This window comes from Lepisosteus oculatus, chromosome 10 (assembly GCF_040954835.1).
Source record: "Lepisosteus oculatus isolate fLepOcu1 chromosome 10, fLepOcu1.hap2, whole genome shotgun sequence".
NCBI lineage: Eukaryota > Metazoa > Chordata > Actinopteri > Semionotiformes > Lepisosteidae > Lepisosteus > Lepisosteus oculatus.
This window is the reverse complement of record NC_090705.1, coordinates 17204991-17230739: the sequence shown is the minus strand read 5'-3', so window position 1 is coordinate 17230739 and position 25749 is coordinate 17204991. Positions and strand designations below refer to the sequence as shown.

The 25749-nt window shown below is 37.2% G+C and overlaps 1 protein-coding gene across 4 annotated transcripts; it reads right to left on the bottom strand.

The window, feature by feature from the left end:
- Positions 1 to 5: 5 nt before the first annotated feature.
- On the bottom strand, positions 6 to 25520 carry LOC102687648 (tubulin polymerization-promoting protein). Of its 4 annotated transcripts, none has more exons than XM_015357723.2 (5): positions 25279 to 25520; positions 10967 to 11042; positions 10073 to 10384; positions 4919 to 5072; positions 6 to 3120 (listed from the first exon to the last, which is right to left on the bottom strand). In XM_015357723.2, exons 2-5 carry the CDS (start codon positions 11020 to 11022, stop codon positions 2920 to 2922), a joined length of 723 nt encoding a protein of 240 aa, XP_015213209.2. In that variant the 5' UTR covers positions 11023 to 11042; positions 25279 to 25520; the 3' UTR covers positions 6 to 2919. The 4 variants fall into 4 exon arrangements, with proteins under 4 accessions (XP_015213209.2, XP_015213211.2, XP_006635955.2 ...); XM_015357725.2 differs by lacking the exon at positions 25279 to 25520 and adding an exon at positions 12009 to 12435; XM_006635892.3 differs by lacking the exon at positions 10967 to 11042 and having other exon boundaries at positions 25279 to 25518.
- Positions 25521 to 25749: the final 229 nt, after the last annotated feature.

Sequence of the window (25749 nt, the reverse complement as noted above, 5' to 3'; positions counted from 1 at the left end):
CAGTGTATAGGTATTCCATATCTACATTTATTATAAAGTACAGCACCAAAGAACACATCTGCATGCACTTGGGCACCACTTAGCAAAAAATTCATGTTTTTGGAAAAGTTAGACTAGTCTTAAAAAAAGTACATCTTAATTTGCTTTTATCAATATGTAAGAACACATTATATCAAATTAATTAAGATGATGTTCAGCAAATGCACTAGCTCTGTAGGTTTAATGTATTATTAGTCTTAACCACAGCCATCCATATAGAGCACTTTTGCCAGTGCATCCTCACCTTCAGTTGAATAACTACTGCTCCAGGAATAGTACTGGAATATGTCTGGAAAAATAGATTTCTTAAAAAAATATCCCATGATGTTAATGTTTTAATCCCCTGTTGATTCCTTTCTTTTAAGGAAAAAAAACATGACCTGCTAGATTTTTTACAATTTCTGTACATATCCACATCAACACAGCAAACATTACACTTAAGGAAGCACTTCATCATATCTTCAATGGCTTTCAGGGGTCAAATAGTAGTGTCTCACCAATTTACTATAGATTAGGAATCAATTTCTGATTTCATCTGATTTCCGAAGCTAAGCAAGCTGAATCTGAATTGCTTTGGGTTTGTTATTAAAACAGATTTGATCTGATATACATATAACATGTATTTTATATAATAAGTACATATAAAGAATGTCCTATATTAAATATACTGTACACATTCACTAAGTAGCCTAACTATTAGGATCCCAGAACCCAAGATTCAAACTGTCTCTCAAAAGATATTATGAAGTGCATACTAATATATATTTTGGAAGTGTACATCACTCAGTTTTCATGGAATAAACACAGTTAAAAACTCGCAGTATTTAATCATGCAAATTGCATATTACTGTAAAGTAAAACTTGTGAATGAGGAAGGCTTACAATAAGATGAACTCGTAAAAAGAATTGCATTATGTGAAAACTACCGAAATGTTGTGCTTAAGAACTGAGTTCACCTTAGAGCTAAACAATTAAGTCAGTTAGCGGCAGTATATCGCATGTAATTAAAGAAAAACTTAAGAAACCATACTTAAGATGCTTTAATTCTTAAAATTTAAGCCTATGTAGCTTCAACGAAATGAAGAATATTCTGCTAAAGAAAAACACACCAGCAGTGATTTAATGAATAAGTTAAAGGTACCCAACATTGCTGTGACTGATCCATGCAGAGAGGAAGCACAGCTGTTGGAAGGCAGTGAATATGCAGTCTTCTTCACCTTTTGATATTTTACCCTTCAGTACTGTACAACTAAGTTCAACAGGGAGATCCGAGTGGGTATTTCCTCTCGATGGCCCTTCTTCCCATTAACCATAATGCTCTGAAGCCTGCTCCCAGGGTTGGATACCACCAGGCCCAGCTGGAGGGCTTTTGTCTTCAACCACACAGAAAACCAGTGGACAGAGCCGCATTGTGGACACAAACTGACCGCAGAAAACCCTCGGTGGAGGAAATGAAGCTGCATGGTCTGTGTCCTTTCAATATACACAGTATATCTGGGGAGGTGTTTTACTGCCTACATATCCAAAAACAAATCTCAACTCTCATTTCCATTTGGACATAACGGAAAAGTCCCCACTGCACGCTCAGATGTGCACAAAGGGCTCAAGACCACAACTAGTCCTTCCTCTGTACAAGATTTAAATTAAGAAAATAAGATTAAAATGCAAACAGTCTGTGTGGTATTCCTTACCAAAGCAGAGAATGTCAAGTCTACATTTTAAATTAAATTGATCATGTTAAAATATATACATGAAGAGAACAGTCAATTAAAGTTTAAATAATAAAAGTTAAAATACTTAAGCCCATATAATGTTTATAATGACTAAAATTTGTTTTGTTCACCACATTAAATTAAAATAGAAATACACTTAAAGGCAATACAATACATGCGTGACACAGAGTTATTTTAATGGTAGCTGGTGTTGTTTTCCCAAATAAACATTTTCAAACATCACATTAAGGTACAGTACCAATATTTTTTCTCATTAAGTTCACAGCAAGTGGACGATCTAAGACCAAATTTTAAGACCAAAAAAAATCATCGATAGGGTCTTTGTTAACGTGAACAATACACATTTTTGTTTATCAGAATTTCTAAAGGGTAATTGCTGTAGATTTTTTTTAAATGAATTATATGAACCAACAGACATTTTGCCTCTTTAAAGGTTCAACTATATAAGTGACCTAATTAAAGTTTGGGCTATTTTGTCCCCAGTATGATAGCTCAATCTGAAGACCATGGACTGTACGTTTTGTATCCCTGAGTCCCTGGATGTCTTCGATTACATTGAATAATTTCAAAAGAAAACACCAAATGTGTACAGACACCACACACCGTACGTAGAAGTTAGAAAACAGGCTGGGAAAGACAAGGAAACAAAAAAAGGTACATGTTTCCTCAGTGCCTTAAACATTGAGCCTTACTATACTATTTTGAGTTTCTTCAGCGTTACCATAAGAAATTACCTGAATAGCTGAAGGGTTACGTATTCACATGTGAAAAAGCAGTTACAAAGTGCAAATATGTAGCATCTTTTTCACACACAGCTCTTTTATACGTGGCATCATGTCCTAGCAGGAGAATAGCAAAACTATTTTTTTTTGTTTCTTCCAAAGATGGTGTGCACATCACTAGATGGAACAGATGAACAGACCAATTACAGCTTTGACTTTGAAGCTGTAATATCGTCATCTTGAGGAATGTGTGCTGTAAATGTCTTTTTTTATGCAGATGTAAAACTGATTCCAGTTCCTGCTTGATAAAGCACTAGAGCTCAGAAAGTCTCTTGCCCCAACCGACTACGTGGGCTTTTGTTCACGAGTGGGAAGATAAAAGCCCGATCCTCTTTGATTACGTCCCTGTTGCGGTTTTCGTCGCATTAAATCTGTTTTGCTCCTTTCACCTTCTGATCATAAGTGCCGGCGTGTTTATACCCGGGGACGTAGCCGGACTTGTCCACGAGCTCCACGCGGCCTGCTTTTCCTTTCCCTTTGCCCGTTTCGTCAAACCTTTCCTTGTGGGAGCCAGTGAACCTGGACGTGTCTGTCAGCCGGCTCACAGTAGGGGAAGCCACAGCTTTCTGTGAGAAGGCAAAAGTAGAGAGGAGGGGAAATGTTTTAGGAATCGAAAGGTGGTGGACAGTTGTTCCTACAGAAGACGGGATCTGAGCCCTTTGATATGCAGTAATGCTTGGAAGACATTTTCAACTTTATTTTCTTTAATTTTTTTACCAGCTCTGATTCAATCTGGCAATTGAAGCAGAGGCTTTTAGCATATCTTAAAACAATGCAGGGAAAGAGACACTCTTTATTGAAAGCAGTTAGAAAACCACTAGAGTTGAAACCCTGTACATGAAAATACAATAAGAAAGCAGATAAGGAATTCCCTAAAACATACTTGGTTGTAACGTTCTGCAAAATATTCATCTTTTTTTTCAGATCTCAAGGGACATGTATCTTGAAAACAGGATTTGCATGCTATTGTATATCTCATGTTTTCTAATGTGAAATTGTGAGTGCCTGCCACAACCACCAAGCTTCACATAAAAAAAAATAATGTAGAAAATGAAAGAACAAATTCCAGAAATGATCTGGAACAGAGTCAAAGTGCAAATACACTGTTATTCATCTGAAATAAAAAAAATAAGTGAAGCATTTATTCTGATTCCAGCAGCAGTTCATACCTTTTCTGCAGTCTTCCTCTTTGAATTAAGTAAAGTTGCACTTAAGGGCTGCATCCACCAGGGGGAAGCCTAGATCCCTGTGTTGCATATTTGCTGCTTCAAGTATTCTTGAGCCCATTAAATACATTAAACTTAAAAATATAGAGGTATTTCATATAGAGACATTCTACCATTTTTCCTTCTTGTTTGCCAAGTTTTCACATACAGTGCAGTCCGTAAGTATTTAGAAAGTGACACAATTTGTGTTGTTTGGGCTCTGTACTCCAGCACATTGTATTTGAAATGACTATGAGGTTAAAGTGCAGAATGTCACCTTTATTTCAAGGGTATTTATGTCTATATTGGGTGAACCATATAGGAATCACAGCCCTTTTTATACATAGTCCTCCCATTTTAGGGGACCAAAAGTAATTGAACAGTTGGCAACATGGGGACCAATGAAGTGTCAATGCCAGTAAAGCAGGCCATCATGAGGTTGAAAAATCTGTTCTCAACTGGCCCAGTCAGTTACCTGACCTGAATTCCACTGAGCATGCATTTCACGTACTGAAGACAAGACTGAAGGCAAAAAGTCCCCGAAACAAGCAGGAACTGAAAATGGCTGCATTACAGGCCTGGCAGAGCATCACCAGGGAAGATACCCAGTGTCTGGTGATGTCTATGGGTCGCAGACTTCAGGCAGTCATTGATTGCAAAGGGTTTGCAACCAAGTACTAAACATGACATTTTTATTTAAGATTATGTTAATGTATACAATTACTTTTGGTCCCCTGAAATGGGAGGACTATGTATAAAAAAGTGATTCCTTTATGGTTCTCCCAATAAAGACGTAAAGACCCTCAAATTAAAGCTGACACTCTGCACTCATAGTCAATGTTTCATTTTAAATCCAATGTGCTGGAGTACAGAGCTAAAACAAAAATTGTGTCACCGTCCAAATACTTACGGACTGCACTGTAACTTTTCCTTCTTGAAAATAGTGATTATCCAATTTTTTGTGCAACTGAATAACAATAAATGAATAAATACTAATTAAAATTATTAAAAATGTATTAATTAAATTAAAATGATGATATTTTCTTCTATTTATTTACCCATCACAGTGTTATCACAATACGTGTTGTCCTGCTGTCTGTATGGAAAGAATGTAAGCATCAATCAACAGAATGTGACTTGGAATTTAAAGACACCTCACCGTTACACCAGATATGATGGGGGATTTTCCTTCGATCATTTTAAAAACCTCTTCAGCAGCATCCTCTCCAGACTTGTCTTTAAAGCGCTTCTTCGCAAGTTCCCCCAGTGCTTCTTTGAACTGGTCAAATGTGATTGTCCGGCAAGATTTCTTCCTGAAATGCATCAAATGATAAACATGTCCATTATTCCACATTAAAATAACTGCATGCAATGATTTCAACTTTCAGTCTGCTTGCTTTCCTCTACAAAAGCACTGATTTCTAAAAGTTGAGCGTTTAGTCATACATTCTAAAAACAAAATGTTAAGCTTCTTTTTTTACAATAATTTTCACTTGTATTGAAATAAAAATTCAATAAAAAAGTATCGTAAGCTATATAATGTAGCCCTTCTTAAACAGCATTTTTAAAAACACAGAGCTCCATTTCCCTGTATCTACATAAATAACACTGCTGCAGTTTTTTGTATTACATACTGCCATGTTTAAAGTTATAAGAACACGATAAATCTTGTCATTTTGCTCTTTGGCACTTTAGTAGCTCAATTCATCTAAGCTTCTGTCGAGCCACTTCTTGAAGGAGCCCCAAGTTTCAACCTCAACCACCAGGCTAGAATGTCTTTGTGTGAAGAAGTATTTCCTATTCTCTATCCTAAACAAATTCCCTATTCGATTCCTATTGTGACTTAGCTTCGTTATTGGCTGTAAAATAATTCCCTGAGTTGATCCTATCTATACGTTTAGGATTGTGTACACTTGGATCAAATGTCATCCCAGTCTTCTGTTTTGTTCTAGACTGATCAATCTGGGAGATCAGAAATCATTCTAGTTGTTCTTCTTTAAGCTGTAATATTCTTGTAACACAATATTCTAAATAAAGTATTAGCACTCCACTCAACTAGTAGCAAATATAACTTTCCTGGACTTAAATTCCACACGTATTGCTATGTACTCCCAGTATTTTGCTTATTTTTAATGCTTGTGCACACTTTTGTGCTGGGGACATACAGAAGACAAATACATCAACACCCAAATTCGTTCTGTTCTGAACACCCATGCAAGATGTGTATTTGCCTTTTTCCAGCGTGGATCACTTTGTACACATTCACTTTAAATTTCATCTGTCAAGATGCCCAGTCTGATTTTTTATTTTTATTTGTGTAAAACTCTCACTGTTGTTTCTGTTTGCCACTCCCTCTATTTTGTATCATTTGCAAATGTAAATAGTTTGCTAGCTGTACCAGAATTGCTGATATAGATCAGGAACAGTAATGGCCTCAAAATAGACTCCTGGGGTAAACATCCGTCTGTCCAATTACTCTTTTTTTTACTCTTCGTTTTACTCTTTATGGCAAAGCGCTGTATCCTGTTTTTAAACAGTTCTATAACCCTGTGCATACATTAATTTGGATCCCTCAGACTTTCAATTTGATTCTTAAGTTTTAATCAGAGACCTTATTATTATTTTTGGAAAGTCCAATTATATCCTACTGTATGATTTAATTGTGTCAGCTTCTTCTAGTTGAGTATTTTCTATGCAGTTAAACAAGACCTTCCCTCTCTAACTTCATGATAGCTATCTCTTAAAATACCACTGTTCTGTAAACATGCTTCTCGTTGTGCCCATAGGACTGATTGGTCTGTGGTTTCCTGGTTCAGTTTTTTTCCTGTTTTTTGAAATCGTGTCACATTTGCTGTTCTCCTACTGTAGGGTACATCACCCATTCTAGGTGTAATGATAGCTGAAATATTCTAGCTATGGATCTATGAGTTACATCTTCCACTTCTTTACGTCTGACTGTGGACAATACTATCACTATAAAGGTGATTCGCCCCTCGCTGTCAGTTAGTTACATACTGATGTTATTATTGATTATTGATGTTTTCAATTGTAATAAGTTGCATAAAAGAAGTTCTTATCTTTTATTATTAATTATCTTGCAGTTTGGTTCAGCTTTTTACTGTTACAGTACTACAAACATGCTTTGTTTAATTTTTTTTACTCTATTACAATATTCTTTGCAGCTGTATCTGTAACTCTGACTTCCTCTGACTATCTTTATATCATAAGAAATCTGTATATAATAATCTCCTTTTTATTTTATTTTATTTTTTATTAAACAGAATCCTTCAATTCCCAGTTCAGGGCTTACAAGTTCTGCTTCCTTCATTCATAGTCTGTTTTTTCTAAAATTATAAACCTTAGTTTTAGAGTCAAGGTTTAAAGATTTTTCATGTTTCTCACAAATTGTGTCCCAGTGCTTTAATAATAACGTTTTTTGTAAATTCTATTTAGGATCAAAAAGTGCATCTTACCCAGTCTCCAATTTTATAAACTGTATTAAGACGCAGAGTGTTTCCTCACATCTCAGTTTAAATGTGGAAAGTTGAAATCTCCCAGTATTATAACATCACCTTTGCTACATACTGTACCTTCCTAATCTCATTATACAATAAACTACTTGTGCCCATGTCTGCTTTAAGTTTAAATATGAAAAACATCTGCTGGAGGGTGTCTCGACTTTTGTCAACCCCATAGCCAGAACTGTATCCAATGAAGAATCTGGTTGGTTACTCAAATACACTACACCTGCTGAAGAACATGAAGTATCATAAAGTCACATACTCCAGGAAATACTTTAATAATCTTCCAGTACAGGTATCCTGTACCTCAAAATGAGGCACAGCACATTGAATATATGTGTATGTGATATAAAATTATTTTCAAAGTTTATTACAGGTATCTCCTTCACCTGGATCACCTGGTGTTTCATGAGCCAATAACCATATTTCCCTGGTTTTTCTGATCATACTGTTTTTTTCTCCTGCAGCAACTCTACAAGTTGGCCAGAAAGATGACTGACGACGATTTTATTTTATCCCTTCCAACAATGAGCTGCCACAAAACGTCTTTCAAAGTTCATAAAGAATTTGTCAAAGAAAACGCAACTAAGAGAAACATCAATCTAATTTTAAATCTAAAGTTAAAAGCACTTAGCAACAAAAAACAAACAGTCCATTGCCATGGAGATAAATCACCTAAACAAAAGTCTACAAAGGTTCCAAAGTCTGGTGTTACCCAGAAGTTGCTTGCAGTCATAGCAACACACTAGCATAAACACAACTATTTTGGTTTATTATTAAATCAACTTCTTCAATGACCTTAGTATCAGCGGTTGTATCAGACCATGTCACAAACTAGTGTAGCTTGTTCGTTTAAAGTTTTTTCTCTCAGCAGCACTCCATATCTTAAATCCTCACTCCAGCTGCAATATTTGATCTGCTGCTGATGGCAGTTAGCTGTGTTTGTTTGTGTTAAATACTGGATTTAAAGTTCTAAAACACATTTTCAGTGCATGTTGGGAAGATATGAACACAGATTAGGTAAAATGTCTGTTCCAGAAAGTACAATGTATAAATCAGATTTCAATTATTACAGCAGCTTTAAAATGTTGAAAACATGGTGGAACATATAAACATTAACTTCTGCAGTAGCTGTTTTTAACAGAATGGTGTTTGTTTTGTAAAGAGATTTTTGATCTATGTTGTTTGTGGACAATAGAGTACAGACAAGTACACAAAGACTAGACCTTCATACATGGATACCTACGTTTGGAAAGAACACCTTTTTACTCTGAAGCATAAGTAGGGTTCACTACACAAAAACTTGCAAATCAGGTTTACTGCGATATTTACACAGACGATGGTTGTGAGACCACATGTCCCTGTACCTGGCAAGACTATTTGACTTGGCTGAGCTAATTTGGGCCATCCTTAGCAAATCCATGTGAAAATGTTTCCCTACGACACTCTTCCTGGTACTCCAGAAGATCTTGTGTCAATAATGTGCTGGAACCCAACAGCCTTGAGACACTGGTAACACCCACAGAAGTGTGTCAGCTGCCTTGCATGTGGCAAAGGGCAACATTGCAAGATATGGCAGCTTTTCATCATGCATACTAAATCAAACATATTTTCACAAGCTTTGTGCATTCCCATCTGCAACCACAGGCTACTGTAACCAATCAGGTGAGTTACAGGAGGTGAGATAAAAAAGGCATTACAATAGCAGGTTCCAAATCTTCCTTTTACAAAAGGATATTCCTGAATAGCTGTAAACTGTCTAGAAGGGATGTTCTGCTATAACTGTATGCAAGAAGAGAATGGAACAAAAACAGAAATGAATACTCAGGTAATACAGTAGCATCTTACTATTTACATTTTAACATACTTAAGTTTAACAGTGGGAAACAAATGATTGATTTTACTCTATAATTAATAATAATAATTGCTTACACTTATATAGCACTTTTCTGGACACTCCACTCAAAGCGCTTTACAGGTAATGGGGACTCCCCTCCACCACCACCTATGTGCAGCATCCACGCCAAACTTGCAATAATCACTGGTGCAATAAAGGGAGAATGGTCTGCTGTCTGTCCAAATCAGCTACCTTAAACCTTTACAAATAATATGTATTCATACTACTCAGTGATGACTGAAAAAGAATATATTCAGATTAGCATTGACATTTCTGTGTTCTAAATATGCCAGTGCTTGATTTTTTATATTTTTCCAAACAAATTTAGAAACAGGCTGCTATCTGCACTTGCTGAACTTTGCCCACCTCCAAATGAGATCCAACAAAACTTAACTACTGTATTAATTTTAGTTACTATGCAAACATTACAAAGGGACCTGTACTATTCAAAATCTTCTTGACAAAGTCAATGTAGTGGACGTCTTCAGAATGAATAGTGAAACAGGAACCAGAAGACATAGGTGGAAACAATGTGGAAGGATATTTCAAACCAAGAATATGAGGCTCTTCTTTACTCAAAGAGTTGTGACGGTCTAGAACAAGCTACCTAGACATGTTGTTGAAGCTGATACCCTGGCTTTCTTCAAGAAATAACTGTATCAAATCCTTGGATTAATAAGATACTTGCCACCAAACTTGTACCAAACTCAGTACATAGCTTACAAATGAGAAGATTCTCACCCAAGAAAATCCTGACTTTTTTCTGTCGTGTAACGGGAGTAGAGTGGACAACTGCACAAAACATGCAACGCTAAATTCTACCCTGAGCTTTCAAATTCTTTCCATCTCCACATTTCAAAGAGACGCTTGTCGGAGAGGAGGCAATACCACGTACTTGACTTTGCTGAAGACGATGTCGACGTCTGTCAGCGTGATGTTCTTGCCATCTATCACCCCGCAGTCTTTGCACAGCTTTGACCAGTTCTTCCCATGCATTTCCTTCCCGGTCGCGCGGGTGTCCCCGTGAATCGCAAACCTCCTGAAGGACTCTTCCAGCGCCGTCAGCTCGGCCGCGGCCCCGTCGCTCGTGCCGTTCGACTCTGAAGACAGCCGTTTCTGCGCCCTGTCCTTCGAGTGCTCGCTGGCTGGCCGCAGAGGTGACTTGTTGACGTGTTTCGCAGTCTTAACCTTATATTCGGCCATTGTGCTGCAAGACAAAGAAGACACCTTCTTCAAAACTGGAGTGTAGTCTGCGTTTGATAAATGTGTGGATTCAGTTTCTGTAAGTAGGGTGGAACGTACTGTATGTTAAAGGTTACTATTATCTGTCTCAACTGCCGTTATTCTCTCCTGCACTTGTTCGATACTCTTTTTATGGCATTTTATTATTAGATTGTCCCAAGATAGTTTTGGCAGCACTACTTAGCCTGAATCGTATAGATCATAGTTTTCTGCAATGGGTAGCAAACCGTGTCTGGTTGTGCCACTCATTCCCTCTGTACAGTATGTTCTAATATCAAGCACTAGTTCATCATGCAGTGGAATATAAGGAAAACTAGTGACGCTCGCTGCTTCCACTGCCTCCATATACAAGTTCCCTTCAATCACTGAGGTCCGCCAAACATGTCAATTTGCATTAAGGTTAAATAATTTACTGTTAATAATATTAAACAATGTTATAAGGGACACCTTTTACAATTCATTATTATGCACTAGGAATAACAACAACAACCAAGAATTAGATGTACTGAAAGGATTATGCAGCGTTTTAGTCAAAATTTGGCTTAACCTGCTTGGCTGAGGGCTAACCTCCTGGCCAGAGGATGAAGAGACTAGGACCCCCATGAAGAGTGACCAAGAGGCAGCTGCAGAGGTGGAGATGGGGTCGAGGTAGGATGCAAAAGACGAATGTAAAGAAGAGAAGGGGAAAATATATAGTATTTATTATGTTTTAGGAGAGGAAATGACATCAACAGTGATTGTGAATTTCTGACAGCTCAGTCTGATTGAACCTTTGTTATAAGATCCATTAAAAATAACCACAACTAGCATCAGTACAGAATCATACCCCTACCCATAGCCACATGCCAAAATCAAGCCAAGGAACCTGGAGCTGAAAGGCAGAGGTGCTAAATGGCACACAACTGTTCCACTATAATTTTATCATATTTATTAGAAATAACTAGTATTACCATGATTGAGATCTTAAGACAACTACTAGCTATAGATAAGCCTTATTTGAATAAATTAAGATTTTTCTACAGAAGTTTATTCTGATTGCTTAATTCTGTCATTCATGGCCAATAATCTTGTGGTTGGCTAAAGAATACATTTCACTTCAGATGAGAAGGGGGTAAATTGGCTTATTTAAAAATTATTGATACTACTTCCTTCAACAAGAAGATCTTTACTGCTTTTGAATATACAATATATTTAGGCATGCAAGGTTTGACACACATTAAACCTGTTTTTAGTCAACCTAAAATACCTTTTAAGAGTAAGGAAGCAAATTAGAGATATTTCTACCTGTACCATAATTCAGCTGTAAATTTCCTTTACAGCAAGAAGAAGATGCACAAAAATGCTGTAACTAAAAAACGGCAAATGAATTTCACATACAGAAGTACACTCAAAGCTCCATACAACCCAGGTTAAATACAGTATGTAATGCTTCTTACAGCCTGGTAAGAACAAGGCCTGTAAGTTTGTAGGTAAAGTACAAATGTTCACCTTAATAACAAAACAGAAACACACAAATTTTAACTTACGAAGAGGTAAGTTAAAATGTTGGTCTTAAAACACAGTTTGAAGAAGGCAAAATATTACCTTACCTTTCAAAAAGCTGCTGGAGCTTTACATCAAGAAGCAAACAGCCTGACTATCTTTGTTACTGCATGGAATCAGATCATTTACATGTCCCTGGTTTTGTTAAGCATGTTCATTCCAAGGCTTTGACAAAGGTTATGAAGACTGGTCTTGTACTGTCCTTCTAAATAAAATTTGATTCTGCATCAATTATTATAAGATGTTTAGTTGGCACTGTTGCATGTCTTTTGTCCCAATGTAGAACAGCAGCACTGGTGGAGGTTGTGTGTCTTGTGGCATTCTTGGATGATGTGATGAACACTGCACTATAAGCATAGTCTCACACGCCTTGGGTGGGACCGTAGAATTTTCACATGCACAAGGCCTGCATTCTAAATCTGGAACTGTATTCTTAGGCTTTGGGCAAGATAAACCATGATTTCAAATGTGCTCACTTTATAAAGGTGTGGTTCATTTTTGTAAAATCAAATTGTTATTACAGTACAATCAATAATTATATCCAGAAGACTGGGAGTCTTTTGTACTGAGCAGGTCAGCTTTAACTGTCTGCTCTTGCAGTGACATCGCTAAAGAACACCAGCAGATAGCCAAGCTTTGGATGGTATGACGACACATTCCTGCACACTGCCCATCTAACAAAAGGCTGCCACATTTGGAATGGTTTCATAAACACTAACTTATTTATCTATTACAGCTTTTCATAGCTTAAACATTTGCAAACATCAGTGGTCCAGCAGTTAAGGAAAAGGGCTTGGTCCCAGGACGTTCCATGAAAACTAAACCACTCTGCAGTTAATTTAAATTTATTTAGAGCTCATCCCTTCTTTTTGTAAGTCGTTTTAATGTAGAACTATTGTTTTCTAGTTCAATTTTACCAACATTATATTGGGCGGTACAAGCAAACCTAGACGTTGCAGTCCAAAAACACTACTCATCTAAAAACTATTCCAGTAATTCAGTTACTTTTAAAAAATAAAGTTTAGCATTATTCCCTGTTTTATATTTTAAATATAAAAACGTAAAGTTTTTATGTAGCTTGTGGGCATATGTAAGGAGGTATCTGATATTGTTTAAATACATTCATTTTTATCTATTACATAATATACAGTATATTAAACAAGAACAGTTTTTATACTTTTTGCCTAAGAACAAATGTTACTTTTTCTAATTCCACGGAATTGCCAAGTTGATATTGCAAGTTTGTTTTTTGTAAATGAACTAAATGCGAGGTGCATTTGCCTTTTGTCTCATTTTTTGCTCTTTCTTGATAGATCTGCAGATTTCTGTTATGGTGAAACTGAAACCGTTTTCTGTAAAACAAATTTCACTCAAAGCAAAACATTTTGAAAATCCCTCTGTGTCTGACTGATAAACAAGGAAATCAGAATTACAGATAAAGACATGGCAATACAAAAATGTGTTGATCACTTAAAAAATTAAACTTAGTAAAAAATGGCAAAATGTGTGTAATGCATTGGTGAGACAGTTTAGGTTCACAGTGCTGTATTTGGTACTGACCTCCATTATATAATAGACATTGTAGCATATCAAGTGTCTAATATAATAACTGTCTAATAATCAAAGATCTGGAATGGACAGTAGGATTTCTTTTTCAGTAAAATCTCCAAAGGTCAAGGAATAAACTAAGGGCTCAAGCCTTCATAATAAGCAGGTGATGGGGAGTAGGCTGCTAGACGTTCTGTGTTTGGTATTGGATTTTGTTTTTGTTTTACCTTTTTGTTCCTGCAATCAAGTAATCAAATGGCTTGTTTGCACAGGGTGTGAAATCAGTGCCTATTTCTGATGTTCAGTGGATGTGGTTGAAACCTCAGGCAAGCACGTGCATACAGCTCTTCACAGCTAGCTCCAAATATAGCCCTCCCGTAGAAAAAAAGACATCATCCCACCACAATTCTTTTACAGTTTCACATTCTATAGCGATTATCAAATAACTCCTTGAAGAAAGTACTGTAGGTACAAACTGGCACTGTACACCTCAGACATAACAAAGAATGCAGCTTTATGTGATTTTTCATTACACCTATGAACATTAGAATGCACAATGGTTCTACTGTATTTGCATGGGACTGGGATGTTTTTGCATGGGTAATGTGCTCTCTTTATTAAATGAATAACCCTTACCAAACAGTGAAATGAGCCTATTCAATTTCACAGTGCTATTAGCATCTTCTTTCCAAAAGATCGTTTAACATCAGAATAGTGCATGGGACTTCAAGATCCATTCAAGACATGTTAAATCTGCTGAAAAGGTCCAAACTGTCAATCATTTGAACTATAATTAATCATTTTTGTTTTTAATTTTCTCTGGTGTTCAATGCTTTAACACAATAATTTAGTGAAATTCCCTATATAAAAATAAAGAATAAAAATTGCATATTTGTATCTTCCATGTAGATACAAAAATGCACCAGAAACAATGGTGCTGAGTTGACAAAATGAATAAAAATCTCTCAGTATGTCTAGACTAAGGTATTTTAACAGTTACAGTATGTTTCAATAGAATTATGTTTCCAAGCAATCGTGAAGTCCTTCTCAATTTCACTTTCTAACACTTCTAACTTACTGTCGATATGCAATGGAGTTCTCTGTTTTCTTGAATAAGGCATATACTCTATTCCAATTTCTTCTTATGAAATCTACCTTCACCACAACTGATACCTGGATTTCCTAATAGCTTTGAAAACCGTTAAGGTCAGCATTAGTCAAACACTTTCTGAAAGGAAAGGGAAAGTTTTACACCAAGCCAGTATAACCAAACCTGAAAAGGCTATGTTACAGAAATACTGAGAACCAGAATATAATAAAAGAGAGGAGCTCATTCAACCCATCTGGTAGTTAGTATTTTAATTGATCCCAGGTTCTCATTCAGCTGTTTTTTGAAGGAAGCCAGTATACTGGCCTCAACATGGCTGGGAAGCTTGTTCAACACTCCCACAGGGAGGACTGATACTACATTAAGCATCAAGTGGATGAGCAGTACTTAAATGTAGCATGGCCACTGTGCTTAATGTGTGTACTCTTCTTTCTCTCATGGCGCTCAGGTTTCATCCCTCCAAAAACATACTGTTTAGTTTACTGTCAGTGCTAAATTACCCATGAGGAGAATGGGGGAGGCCTTTTTCTCACTGGTCTTCTGTGTCCAGAGCAGGTTCACATGAAGAACTACAAGTGGAAAAAGTCAAATTCGGGTATCAAATTGAATTTCAAGAAAAAAAGCAGGACTGATCAAACAACTGGACGTCCTGAACATTAGCAGTAAATTTGTTTCTGGATATATCAAAGTCACTGTTTTGACTGAGCTCAGTTTCCCTTTCTGCAAATCACAGAATCCCATGATGAGGATTTTTAACTTAAATACAGATTTCCTACATATTATTTTTTCCATAATCTGGAAGATGATGGTCAAGTTAAACACTGAAGAACACTTTCTGTTTTGGTTTGTCTTTTTACATTACCTTCAACAAGAAATATATTGAATATAAAAAACCCAGTTTACTATTTTTGACAGCATTCAAAGCAGCTTTCAACTGATTTTTCTTTGACACTGATTGAAGTTCACAAAGTTATGTTACTACTTTAAGTGGGGAGTGTGGAGCTTAACTGTGTTACTGCTTTAACGCAATGTATGCATCTCTAAACCACGTACAGTATAGACAAACCTGGACCTTCCCCTACTAAACCTTTTAAGATGTTCGTTAATCCAAATAGAGGCTGCATGGTGGCACAGTGGTTAGCGTTCTTACTCTGCAGAATGGGGGGCCCTGAGTTCAGAACCTGGGGTGCTATCTGTGTGGAGGTCTTATGATCTCCCCCTTTTGGTGCGAGTGTCCGCTGTCCACTGAGTGCTCTGGTTTCCTCCCACAGTCCAGAGACAGGCTGGTGGGTTCACTGGCTTCTGGCAAAACTGGCCCTGGCATGAGTGTGCGCATGTCTGTGTCTGTGTGTGCCGTGAGATGGTCTGGAGTCTCATCCAGGGTTTATCCTACCTTGACCCATTACTTGCCATGGCTCCTGAACAGGACCAAGTGGTTGGAAAATGGATGGTTGGACGGATGGATTAATCAGATAGAGATCTGAAGTGTCCTTAGTACTGCTGAGACCAATCCTTTGGATCTTTTGCTAAACAAAATCACTAGATCAGCAGCAAAAAAGGCAGTAGCGAAAGCATCAGGTGAAGGAAAAGAAAACTTTCAGCTGTACTAAAATAAATCACATTAATTATGTACTATGGCTTCCTGCAGAACTTAATCACAATGACCTCTGACCTCTCCAGCTGGCTAGGTCACATTAGTGGGAGTAATGGCCTTTCACTTGATACTTATGCTCTTCCATTACTGAATCACACAGCACAAAGCACCACATCCCAAGGGACGAGTGTGAATCTGCTTGGTTCCCCTCATTCAACACAGAAGAGCAGGGAAAAATGGACCTGGATCATCTTATTGCAAGAAATGGAAATTGAACATTCATAAAAATTATGATGGAAGAAACTTAGACAGGGCGGGCACCTAATGTCTGCATTACAGATGTGATACTGTCGAGAACCATCACAAACCTTCGGCCATTTATGAGACCCCTACAAGCTGTGTTTATAAAAAAAATGTTTAAAATGCGGAAATAAAAATCATATAGCTTTTTTTACTGCTGTTGCGCCAGGTCATTACCAATCAGAAGCAGCGAGACCTGGAAGGTCCTGCTCAAGGTTAACTCTGTGAATTGGCTTCATTACTCTGCTCTCCTCCCCACTGATAGCTGATGTGTGGTGAGCGTTCTGGCGCACTATGGCTGCTGTCGCATCATCCAGGTGGATGCTGCACGTTGGTGGTGGTGGAGGGGATCCCCATTACCTGTAAAGCGCTTTGAGTGGAGTGTCCAGAAAAAGCGCTATATAAGTGTAAGCAATTATTATTATTATTATTATTATTATTATTATTATTATTATTATTATTAACTGAGCTGATTGTTTTTTCATTGCTTGTTGATCGAAATAATTAATCAATTAATTAATCAATTAATCAGGTTTTTAGGTGCTAGAATCCAATTGCCAATCATTATCACATGATGCAGGAATATCAGATATCAGAAGCGAATACCAGATCAAGAAAGAATATCAAAATTTAAAAAGTTAAAAATAGGAGATCATCCAGACCAGTGGGTGGGGTGTGAGTTTTTTCTCTTTTTCCTAATGCTTCTGGAACATAGACACATTTTACCAATGCAATAAATGCCTATGGTTAAATATACTATAGACTAAATGTGTACTAATTCAGAAGTACAGTACATTCTGACCACATCATATCAAAGAGGTAAAGTTTCATTCATATGTTTTCTTAACAAGACTAGTTTTAAAAAATATTCAAGACTGCTGCATTTAAAGAGGGCTTAACCAGGGATCTAATACTATTGGCTTCACAATAGCATGACCCTTTGTTACAGAGCTCTGTGACATTTGAAAGATGCTCTCAAAGATTCTTTTAATAGACCTAGATACATCCAAATAATCAAGCCTTGTGTGAATCCGAGAAAATAAAACTTGCACTGTACATACAGTACCACAGCAGGCCATCAGGAACAACGAAGAGATAAAGTGGGAATTCATCATCCCCAGCACTGGGCTTGCGTGGGCCTCGAGCATATTGTACTCCCATCTGCTCAGAATCAGCCATCACCGAGGAATGCATCTGTGCTGGAATGTTTCCACCCGGCTGGCTCCAAATCAACGAGATACAACACAGGTTTATTCAGCATTGTTTCAGGCCTGACACCCTACTCAGTGCGGTTCTGTGCTGGCTGCACACATGACATCATCCCACGCTGAACTGGAAGGATGGGACCAAGCTATTTTTAATCGTTTGTTTGTACATGTTGGTATTCTTCGGACCTCAGGATGACACTTTTAAGTCCTCACACATCCTTTCTTTAGAAATAACATATTAAAAAATCTCATTTGGGACTTACCACTGCATGCTACCAAGAAAAATCTGTTCACCTTCCTTGATGAATAAGAAAAACTGATTAAAGGTTTACTACATTAAGAAACCTTAAATCTTAACTTTAATTTCTTCCATTACTTACTACAGTAGTACCAATACTATGATCTGCATCTTGGCTTTATCACATTATGGACAAGGCAATTTTGAATCATTAAGAAACATTAAAACAGAAGTCTAGAGAGGGCTCATTCATATTGCTCATTATCAAGTTCTGCAGTTTTCCTGAGTAACATCACTCTTAGGTCTTCTAACTCTCCCTCAGGGAGAACTCTGTATCGAACTACACCATCAACCTGAAGAGTCAAAACAGATTAACATACTGTATGTCCATTAAAAACACTAACAACGGTTTGACTGCTGCTCATTAATTTGTCTGACACTTAATCCAAAGTGAATTACAACAGACCCATTTACATACAGTAAACGCATATTTAATTTAAAGCTATTCATTTGAAACACCTTGAGCCCACACTCTCCCAGTTACAAACCTAGAACCCTAACCACTCCATACTGCTGCCCTGCACTTACAAACTTATGAAGGGTAGGACTGCTGTAGAAGACATTTGTGAAACAATAGCATGGAATACACCACAATGTTTCCATATACATACAGTATACCTGTGTAATCTAGTGTAAAAGAATTGCAAACACACTTTTTAAGTCAATAAATAGAGCTAATGGTGAAAGTATATGCCACCTACAGTCAGATGCAAGAAAAGTACAGTGAAGAAGATTTTCCATCTGGGTTTAAAGCATTCGACTGCAGGGCGTCAGCCTTCCAAATGTCAAGAGGTAGAGGTTTCTAGTGGTAAGAAGCACTGTTACAGAACAGTTACAGAACTAAAAGGCCCCACTGACTGAACTCTTTACTTTCAAAAAGTCAGGAATACTCAATCTTTTCCTACTTATAGTAGGACAATACTTTCAAGCACACCCAGCTATTGATTGCTAAGCTGACAATTAGGTTGAATAACATATTGACATGACTGGCAAACAGTCTGGATAATGTTTCACCATCAAGACATGTTTTCACATAATCCTAAATACAGTATATGTGATGATAATAATTAGCAGCTCTTCACAATACGTGCAGTAGATCAGAGAAAGGTCAGAACACGTACTTGACACTCAACAGCTTCATACTGTAAGTAACACATACTGAGAATTAAATTACACTTGAATTAAATAATATATACTAAAAAGCATTAGGGTATAGTTTGTATTTTCTGTTTATGTGGGTCTCCTCCAGGTGCTCGGGACTCCTTGCACAGTTCCAAGACATACTGGTACTGTAGGTTAATTGGCTTCTGGGAAAACTGGCCTGGCGTGAGTGTGAGAGTGTGAGTTTGTGTCTGTGTGTATCCTACAATGGACTGGCATCCCATCCTAAGTTGTATCTTGCCTTGCGCCAATGGTGTCCTGTGATAGTCTCCATCTCACCTGCGACCCTTTACTGGATAAAACTCTTAGAAAATGGATGGATGAAAAGCATTAAAAACCTAACACCTATTAGAACTAATAGGATCTGTTGCATTTTAATGCCTCTCAGTATAGATTTGATCTCCATCATTTGACAGCTTTTTGGTTTCACAACGTGTGATGTTAAAGCTTTCAGTTACAGTATGCAATGCCTTAGTTACTCTTAAAGTATATTTTTTTCAAAATGTACTGGCTTCCCTCTTCACATACAGAGGCATAATATCTAGTCTGTTCCACATTAACTTTGCTTATATGACTCCCATATCTGGTGTAGACCTGTCCGTGAAAGTTCATAAGCTCTTTGTGGCATGATTGAACACATTTAAAAGATTACAAGAGATGCACACCACTAAGGTCATTATTGTACTATACCATGTGAAGGAGTTTTTATCAGAAAGAACGCTTCAGCATTTGTGATTGTGTTGAAAATGATACTGTATCAATTAACCTCTCATCAATAGATGTCAGAATACCTTATGTAGCTTGGATGAAACAAGAGGGGAGGACCTACCAAAATCACCTGAGGTACAATTTTTCAACAAATATATCTTAAAAGAGGTAATGAAGTGATCCACGTGAGTAAGGCTAGTAATATTTCAGACATACCTAAGATCATAATCAATAAAATTGTATTTTTTCTTTCATATTTTTGCAATATGTATGCAATATACATACTATCTTTGTAATACAACAGATGTACCGTATGTGTGCATTCAAAATTTATCTGCAACTTTTTCAAAAGAAGTTGACTCTACCCATTCCAAAATTGTATATGCTTCGAAATAGCAATAGCACTCTGAAATGTGTATGCAAATCAACTCAGATGCTGACCTTCTAAGAGAGACACTTGACCGTGTTTTGCAAGTGTCCAAGTATGTGAAAACTTGCTTGGGGTCTACCAGTGGTGTATTCACCTGTGCAAACGGACAATTTAGCAATTAAAGATTAGCAAATCAAGATCTAAATCAGTCTATCTTGACCATTTGCATTATTTTGCATATCATGTAGCTCATATATACAGTACATTATATAGTTACAGAGACAAATATTCAGAAAACTAAATGTTCTTTCAAAAATATGGTATATATCCATATAATATACCAGATATGGGAGTCATATAAGATCTTGCAAGATTGTCAGCACTTTTGAATCCTGCCTTAAAATTCACTTAATGTGCTACATAAAATAAAGATTATTTGTTTTTTTAAAGACTTTTTAAAGATCCCACCATCTTTTCTTTTAGCCACCCTTATGCATTCTTTTACTAAGATACTGTATAAGAACAGATATTGTACACAGCAGCTGCTGCCAGAACTACTGAGCTTTTCTTTACTGTACTTCACTCAACTGTCCAAGATGGCATCTCTTATACCAACAGCACTACAACACAGCACTCACTTAATGTAAACACCTAGACTTTTTCAGCACATCTTACAAACTTCAGACTCCATTCTCATGACATATTGACTTGTAACAGTTTGTAGCACTAGAACAAGACCAAGAATCCATCCAGAGATGTATTTGACAGAAACTGGGCAGCCAAGGAAGATCTTCAATGTGCATAACTTGGAGCAAAAAAAGCAGCTCTCAGAGAAATGTCTCTTTTCATTGCTGTGCATGGGCATCCAACTAAACTGTGCAAATATGCACAATGCTGCACACAGGGGAGCACGTAGTCTCGGTATGTGAATGGAGCAAGTGTGTCTTCCCTTGTGAGCCATGGGTAGCTGTGCACCGTGTCATTTGGATAGATTTTGGCATTCCAGCTCAAAAAAGGTAAACTATTTTTTCCATAAACAAAGGAACTCATTTGGCTACATGCGATCACCTAGAGAACCCCCTGCCAAATCCACGACCAAGCTGAAGGGCTGAGGTTAGAGCTCTGCAGCCTCTTAAGCCTATAAAATCTATACATTATGGCTGCAGCAGGAGGAAGCCAGCTGCCCTTTAGCCACAATTTCATGTAAAAATTGTCGCTAGTGTTTAAGAGTTAGACGTGGCTATTTCTTCTTAAAAAAATAACCACTTGGCAGCCACAATAATTGCACCGACAATGGTTTTAAAGAAACATGAGCAACAAATAGCTTTATGAAAACATTACCATATCCATGTAACCTTGCCAGATTGTGCAAAGAATGGCTACTTAAGCAACCTTTTTAATTTAATGTCTTCTTTTCCGTGGACAGTGAGTCTCAGCCCCACATCTCTGCACACAAAACTTCACTTTAAAAATCTCAAGATGGTTGAAGCAGTAATTCAGCAAGGGAAGACAAAAAATAGAACTGAAAATGGTGAAACTTTAAACATTTCAAGATCTGTACAAGATATTTAACAAACTATTTAGACTAAAATGAGGTACATTTCTTGTTGGAATGTTCCTAGAAGTACAGTACTTAACACTGGTAATTTATGTCAAACAGAATTCTTCCTTTTGCTTCCCAAACACTATTTAAGGTATTTTCCTTACTCCCACTGTTAATTATTATTTTGCTTTCATGAAGCAGGCATTTAGTTTGAGACAGGCAAGCATGTATATCTACAATAACCTTTAGGTTATAGCCTAAAAATGAGAATGCAAAATACACACAATTTTTTTAAGTTAAAAAGAGCAGAAATCCTGTGAAACTAGAAAAGTCACATAATGCTTGCATCTAATAATAAGTGTGAAAATTAAGACCGTGAAAATCTCTATTCAACAGCATCAGGCTCATATGTAACAACTGTTACAAAATTTCAAGGTTAAGTAACTGCATTCTGAATGAAATGTTATTAGACTTTATAAAACAGAAATTCATTTCTTTGCCATTTTAACACTTCCTGCATTCAATTAATAACTTTTAGGTGACTGGTTTTTGCTTAAACACAAACTGTTACCACCTTTTAACCAAAACAGTCCACAAATCAATCAATCAATTAAATGTTTCAGTTATATAAAAACAAACTCTGTAAGCACTGCAGATTGTTTCACCCATCATATTGTCCTCCATGTTTAGTTAAACACTGCATTTAACATAATAAGAAAAAAACTAGTGTTTACAATCACATTCATGGAGACTATGAGTGTTTTTCTATGATAAATCCATTGTCCTGATAGTAAGAAGTCTGGGGATCTCCAGCTCCAATAAAGACAATGTACAGTAGCCCAACAAGTGAGGCCGAGTATCCACAGTGGAAGCTGGACCAGCTCAGGGAAATGGTGGTTCATAATTCATTTTTCTTCTAAGGCTAATCGGTACCTTGAAGTGTTATGCAGGACAACTCTTTCTCATGTCTTAACGAGGCCTCAAATCGGCTGTTTCCATTCCTGTCTCAATTAAGATGCTAAAGGTGACTAATGCATTGTTCACCACTTTGAAGAATGATGCACATGCCCATAGTTCATGTTTCTGGCATTTGCCCTGCTTACTGTTCTATGATCAGAGAGCTATAGCCTAGGGAGAACAAGCCAGGTACAAAATGATCTCAGACCACAAATGAACCCTTCCATTTTAGTTCTTCTGACACACAGGCTTTACAAGAACAAAATATTCTATCCCTTGTGTGTTTCACACAACGATAAGTGAGTATGTACTGTAGTTTTTATGAAAGCACCATAAGAAGACACTGACTTTATTCCACCAAATATGTATGTAGAAGAGTTAGCTGTCCCATCCAAAGAAGCATAAAATGAAAGGGAAGTGCTTTGAGGAGCACTGAAATTTTGTCACATCCAGGTGGGCCCTTGGGAAGCAGTGTCTCAGGGCAATGACAGTCAGGACTTCACAGCTTCAAACAGCTGTGAGCCATATCCTACCTTACTGGGGTACATCCCTATGACACAAGCATATGAGCATAATACACCCCTAGTCAAACACACTTCTAAAATAACAACTCTATTGAAACATACTGTATAAAAGAAATCAACTCATTTCATTGACACTGCAAACAACTGTGGCAAATTCCAAAAGAGTGCTGTTATTTATTTTACGAGTAAGCTTCAGTGACCTAAAGCACCTTAAATGTTAAATGTTCAAGCACAAAATAAAGTATTGTACTGTATGTAAGTATGTTTGCTTGGCTGGACTTGACAAAGCAGACTAAATATAAGTAAAATGGTTTTACTTTATTGTTTCTCTGACCAGCGACAACCTAGTGTTCACCTTTCATAAACTTTATTCCATTTAAGATACAGTAATGAAGAGAAGATCCTATAACTTTTATACAGTATATTGTGCACTGTATTATTGCTTCCAGCTCATTATTCCATCTCCCACAGGCTTTCTTTGCAGTTTTAAAGAATAATCACATTTCAGAGGTTTTTCTCCAAACCACTTAATTTGTTTAAAGTTTGTGTCCAGTTAGGAATTCTGTTTTAAGAGCTGCGCGTCCTAACGCAGGGAGCGTTCATTTGTCAGCAATCTCTAAAGTGTCCCAACAGTGCTCAGGACAATTTAGTATATTTTCTCTAAAATACGCGCGAGTGCATTAGACCAAACTCTCCGTTTAGAGTCACTCACCTGATGTTTATGTGGGGCTTTATGATTTAATAACTGCTCCTTTGTCTTTTTTATGTCGCAGCTTGTAAGATCCGAATGTTTTGGTAACATGAGCGTTCTCCATAAAGGAGTGGAAAAAATAAACTGATTAGAGGAGACAAGACCGTTTAAAGTGTAAATTTCTGTGTTATAAGCTTGTGAAAAAATACAGTAAATTGCTCTGTTGATCTGTGTTAATCCCGTGTGAAACTTTTTCTTACCTCTAGGAATTTCCAGTACTTAAATCTTCTAAACTGGATTTTATCATGACAAATATATATATATATTTTTTAAGAGGCAGCCAATTAACTTGCAGTTAGGTTACTGCTCAAGGAGATGTAAAAAGCCGTGGTCAGTTTTATCAATATGTGTTTTATTCTCTTCTAGACAACCCTCAAAAATATTTCTAGAGATGCTTAAGAACAGCCTATCTGGAATCCCATCTGAGAGCGCTCCCTTCGGGAATGTGCGCTCTAGCTTCTTAAAGTAAGGTAAAAGATAAGCGGCGCTGCATTTTAGAAGTATGCACAAACACGTTCAAATAAGCACAAATTCTAATTTTGCTTTGTAAACGGAAATCTTCACACGTTGTTTACGAGAATGCTACTCACAAAAGAATCCCCATGTTAAATGAAATTTCGTACGTTCCTACACAAGTCAAACGGAATCGCTAGAACCAGCACAGACATCAATACATCAATGAACGTTACAAAATAACTTGAAGTCACACTTTAAGTTGAATCAGCGCTGCATTAATGAAGCCCTAAACGTACAGTAAACAACAGATGCTCCCCTATAGGACGGAAAGAGTCTAGTTATATAAAACATTAGCTTGCTATCATGTACAGTGCGTGACTATTATTATTGTAAACACAGAACCACGCAGTGACTGCAGCAGTGCACAGGAGGAGATGCTGACTCGATGCAAAGCTCTTTCAATCTTTTCAACAAGCAGCAATAATCTCTTACCAATAAATATGGATTGAAGTGAGTAATATCACACCACGGCCGCAACACACAATAAAAATCAAAACCGAAATTGAGCTTCAAATTCAAGACCCGCTCTCCCCCAAAACAAAAACATTGCTGGAACGCAGAGCAACGAGTCAAAACTGTAAACTACTAAACATATTTCACACAAAGATAAATCATCTACAGTATGACAGTTCTGTCATCATACATGTCATCACTAACCACGGAAAACACAACAATCCTGCAGTGACAGTGATGGCTGGAGAGGCCATCTGAATCTCATGTACAGTACTCACCTGAATCACTGGGCTGCTGGCGACAAAGACCGACTTTGCTCTCTTTGCTAATCTAAACGTAAAATATCTCTAGCGTCTCTTTGAAAATAGTATCGAGCGTTGTCGTTGAGCTGCTACATCTATCTGTGCGCAGAAAGCCCCTGGAAGAAGCCCAAACACTTTTGCTTTCTGATTGGCCGCGATTTCGTCAGTTGCATGAGCTACTATAGACTATCAGAGGGGTATGGTACTGGTGATGTAACATGCTTCACTTCAATATGGAGATGTTTATTTCTCGCTTTTAACCTTAAAAGGATGCGGGGCGTGTAGCAGTGTATTCGCTTAATATTAAGCTTTAAAAAATATGTAACACTCATACAAGTCACAGGTGACGAACACATCGGCGCGCTTTCGCTTATCAGGGGCCTGAGGCTTGACTCCATTTTTTCCCCTTTACTTTCGTTTTCTGTTTCGTCTGATTCTGGTTGCGAT

What these genes read in the sequence shown, in the direction of transcription:
- LOC102687648 (XM_015357723.2), bottom strand. Translation starts at nt 11,022, where the DNA reads ATGGGGGTCCTAGTCTCTTCATCCTCTGGCCAGGAGGTTAGCCCTCAG. An exon ending in GTTAGCCCTCAGCCAAGCAG is followed by an intron (nt 10,385 to 10,966) that starts GTTAAGCCAAAT and finishes TTTGTCTTGCAG; the next exon opens with CACAATGGCCGAATATAAGG. An exon ending in ATCGTCTTCAGCAAAGTCAA is followed by an intron (nt 5,073 to 10,072) that starts GTACGTGGTATT and finishes GATGCATTTCAG; the next exon opens with GAAGAAATCTTGCCGGACAA.